Source organism: Myotis lucifugus, unplaced genomic scaffold (assembly GCF_000147115.1).
Source record: "Myotis lucifugus unplaced genomic scaffold, Myoluc2.0 scaffold_1126, whole genome shotgun sequence".
Classification (NCBI taxonomy): domain Eukaryota; kingdom Metazoa; phylum Chordata; class Mammalia; order Chiroptera; family Vespertilionidae; genus Myotis; species Myotis lucifugus.
Genome location: NW_005872174.1, coordinates 6383 through 10549, shown reverse-complemented (window position 1 = coordinate 10549; position 4167 = coordinate 6383). Strand labels below are relative to the sequence as shown.

At 58.9% G+C, this 4167-nt stretch overlaps 1 protein-coding gene across 1 annotated transcript in view; it reads right to left on the bottom strand.

The window, feature by feature from the left end:
• The window catches only part of LOC102424797 (hemicentin-2-like), a gene marked incomplete at both ends in the record, with an annotated part of 105169 nt that overhangs the window by 95141 nt on the left and 5861 nt on the right, over nucleotides 1-4167 (bottom strand). Inside the window, 3 exon segments of the mRNA XM_023748081.1 lie at nucleotides 1855-2004; nucleotides 3963-4053; nucleotides 4056-4111. Of these exon segments, the coding sequence (XP_023603849.1) occupies nucleotides 1855-2004; nucleotides 3963-4053; nucleotides 4056-4111 (297 nt within the window).

Sequence of the window (4167 nt, the reverse complement as noted above, 5' to 3'; positions counted from 1 at the left end):
GGGTGCCACGGAGTATTCCCACTGACCCCACCAGCTACCCAAAGGCAGATGCCACTGTGTCCCCAACACCGGCCCCAGAGCACAGGGCCTGGTCCACCTGGTGACCACGTATGGAGGAATGAATGATGGAACAAATGAATGAAGGCTAAGGGTGCCCCAAACCTGGGAGGAGCCCAACCCTGATATGCACAGTCCCCACCAGGCCCAGACCCTCCTGACTGGGCCTGCTCCACCCAGGGCTCTATCTCCTGGGGGAGCCCCTAGCCCGACCCACCCAGCCCCAAAAAGCACATTCCCGATTCTCTGCACCTCCCAGATCTCCCAGCACCTGTCTCTCCGTTGTGGCTGCAGCAAACCCTAGAGCCCAATCCGTCCCGGCTCAGCCTGCCAGGGAGCTGTGCTGACGACTTCCGAGCAGTTCCCAGGGCCGGGACCCAGGCCTGAACTCAGACATCAGGGCCCTCAGGGCCAAGGCCATGTAGAGCCACAGAACAGAACAGACTGCCCTCTGTGAGAAGGGGATCATCACCCCTCGTTTACTAAGCAGTCACGATGGGCTGACCATGTGCAAAGCAGTATGTGCCTGAGGTCACTGAGCCCTCACAGCCACCCAATAAAGAAAGTAGTTTGGCCCAGCCAGAGGTCGCCAGTTCGATTCCCGGTCAGGGCACATGCTGGAGTTGTGGACTCAATCCCCAGAAGGGAGTGTGCAAGAGGCAGCCGATTGATGTTGATGCTTCTCTCATCAATATTTCTCTCTCCCTCTCCCTCTCCCTCCGTCTCTCTCTCTCTCTACAAAAAAAGAAAAAAAGGAAGTGGTATGGTCAGCTGGGGGAAACTGAGGCTCAATGGCCTGACCAAACACAGATGGTAAGTGATGGAGACGAGCCTGAAGCTCAGGTCTCAGGATGACAACGCCCAAGCTCGCCTCCTCGCCTCCGTGGAGGGCAGCCTCCAGGATGGCTCCGATGGTGCCTGCCTCCTGGTACTCACATCCCGGGTAGCCCTCCCACCCTCTGTGGTCCAAGGCTGGTCTGTGTGAGCCACAGAATATAGCAGGCACAGTCATGGCAGGTCACTACCAAGGCGGTAGCTGATTCTAAGGATCCTCTCTCTCTCTCTCTCTCTCTCTCTCTCTCTCTCTCTCTCTCTCTCTCTCTCTCTCTCTTCCTTACTCCTGGGGAAGCCATGTCCCAAGAAGCTGCAGAAGCCCACGTGGTAGCCAGCAAAGCCCCTCTCAGAAGCCTAGCCCTCCAGAACCGAGAGGGAAAACATGTTTATTATTTTAAGCCACAAAGTTTTGGGGCAATTGTGACCCAGTGAGGGGTAATACAGCAGGGAGAGGGGGTGGGGGGGGTGGGCATAGGGGGGTGTGAACACACAGTACCGTGTACAGACGAACGTTCTGGAATTGTGCACCTAAAACCTGTAGAATCTTGTTCACCCGTTTGCACGCACAATAAATTTAATAAAAAGGAAAAAAAGAGCCCTAGCCGGTTTGGCTCAGTGGATAGAGCGTCGGCCTGAGGACTAAAAGATCCCGGGTTCGATTCCGGTCAAGGGTCCATGCCTGGGTACATGCCCAATAGGGGGCGTGCAGGAGGCAGCCGATCAATGATTCTCTCTCATTACTGATGTTTCTATCTCTCTCCCTCCCTCTCCCTTCCTCTCCGAAATCAATTTAAAAAAATAAAAGGAAAAAGAAGAGGTAATGCATACACCATCTCCCTCGGACCTCCCTGTCCCCAAGTGTTCGAGACTCCGCACTGGCCGGCTACCTGCAGGGGTTCTCTCCTCCCGCTCGGCGGTGGGGTAGAGGGGCGGGTGGGCAGGCGGGGGCAGGCGAACACTCACGTCCAACCTCCAGCCGGATTTCCGCAGAGGCGGCGCCCAACTCGTTGACGGCTCGGCAGGTGTAGACGCCAGCATCCCTCTCCCGAGCCACCGGGATCCGCAGCACCCCCGAGCTCGAGTCCTCGGGGGCCAGGATCATCTCGAGACCCTCTGGACCAAAGAGGAGAACGCATCAGGCACGGCCCGGCCTGCGGTCGCCGTGGGGGGCTGGGGCGCAGCCTCCCTGACCCCAGGCTCCTGCCACGCACAGGCTGGGGCCTCTGGGGACAGAGTTGTGGTTTTGCCAGAGGAAGAGTTCTGGAGACGGATGGTGGTGACGGTTGTACGACGGTGGGGGTGTCCCTGATGCCACTGGACTGTGCACCTAAACATGGTGAAGATGGCAAATTCTCCCTGTGTCTCTTACCGCAATTAAACCTTTTAAAGTCAGCATCACTCAGTCAGTCCGCCGAGCCCCTCTGTGGAGCAGGAGTGAGGCCCAGCCTGTCTCCCTCCATGTAACAGGCTCTTCACCCAAAAACTCCTTGCCTGGGCCTCCCTACTGGGTCCCCACCCTCTGCCCCGGGTCCAGACTGAGGCTTGGATCAGCTCTGGGAGGGGCCTGGTCACCCCGAGATGACCACCCCCCCCCCATGCCTGCCTCTCTGAGGCCGCCCCAGACATCCACCCTGAGGCCCCCCGTTATTTCTCCTCCAGGCGGCTGGCTGACAGACTCCCTGATTCTGAACCCCTTTTAACGTGTCATTTAGTTTTTCACTTGTGGTCAAACACACATCACACACATTTTTGCCATCGTAAGCACGTTCAGTGTCCAATCCGCGGCATGAAGCGCATTCCCAGTGTCGTGTGCCCATCACCACGTCCACCCACAAAACTCCTTCATCTTCCAAAACCAAAACTGTGCCCCTTAAACACGAATTCCCCACTTCACGCCCCCGCCCCCCCCCCCCCGCGACCACCTTTCTACTCTGTCTCTATGGAGGAGCATGTCCTAGGGATGTCATGTAAGTGGAATCAGGTAATATGTGCCCTTCCGTCTCTGGCTTATTTCACTTAGCATAAGGTTTTCAACGACCATCCATGTTGTATCAGAATGTCATTCTTTTTTCTTTTTTTTCTGTCTTTTTCTGGTTCTTTTTTACAAATTTAAAAAGCTGTGGTAAAAAAACACAGAACAAAATTCACCATCTTCACCACGGTTATGTGCACACGTCTGTGGGGTTAAATACACTCACATCGTCACACACTTGAACTTCATCCCTTTTTAAGGGTGAACAACATCCCACTGAGAGAGCCCCTTTTAAAGCGGCTCAGGGCGGGGCTGGGAGGGGCTGGGAGGGCTCTCGGCGGGAACATCAGGGGTCCCGAGGCCTCTGCCCCCACCGGCTGGGGCCCTGGGACAGGATGCTCACACTCTGAGCTCACGCGCCGGCTGGGGCCCTGGGACAGGATGCTCACACTCTGAGCTCACGCGCCGGCGGTGGTCTGAGTTCATCCCTGCCTCTCTCAAAGCCCCGGTGCAGACAGGGGCTGCACAGGATGGAGCGTGTCCAGGTGGGGGCGCCACGGGGCTCTGGCTGACACCGGAGCAGGAGCCCAGTGTCCGAGGCAGCAGCCCCGCACCCACGCCCGCCGGTGGGTGCGCAGAACAGCTCCTGCCCATCCAACGTCCAGCTGGGCGTCCAGCACCGAGGACACGCTCCACGCCCGCGAACCCCAAGAGCCTCGGAACAGTCGTGGCTGCTCCTCCGTCTCCCAGGCCAACCCGTCACCGCTGCCACCATCTCTAGGAGCCGAGCGCCGGCTCGTTCTAGACACTTTGCTTGCGTGGACTCGTCTCATCCTCACAACCATCTGGGGTTTCCCGTTTCCCCGACAGGGAGCCAGCTCAGAGATGCCAAGCCCCCCACCCACGGGCGCCCAGGGAGCCGGAACCAAACCTGCTCCTCACTCCCGAGCCGCCCTGCATCAGCTGCGTGGACTGTGGGTGGGGGGCGAGGGCTGCTGAAATGGGCCATTTCTCCCCAGACACCCCGTTCGGAGTGGCCCCTCCCCAGTGACTGTCCTGGAAATCGGATCCCCCGGGGCCCTCTCCCCACCCCACGTACCTCGATACCAGATGAGCCGGGGCGGCGGCACCCCGGACGCCTCGCACGCCAGCACGGCCTCCTGTCCCACGGGCGGCGAGCACCACCGCCTGGGACGGCGGAGACCGAGGGTGGGTCTGCGTGGGGGCAGATGGGATATGTGTACCAAACTCCCTAGACTGAGAATGTGGCTTCCGCAGCTGGGGGCGGGAAGGGATAGAGGGGG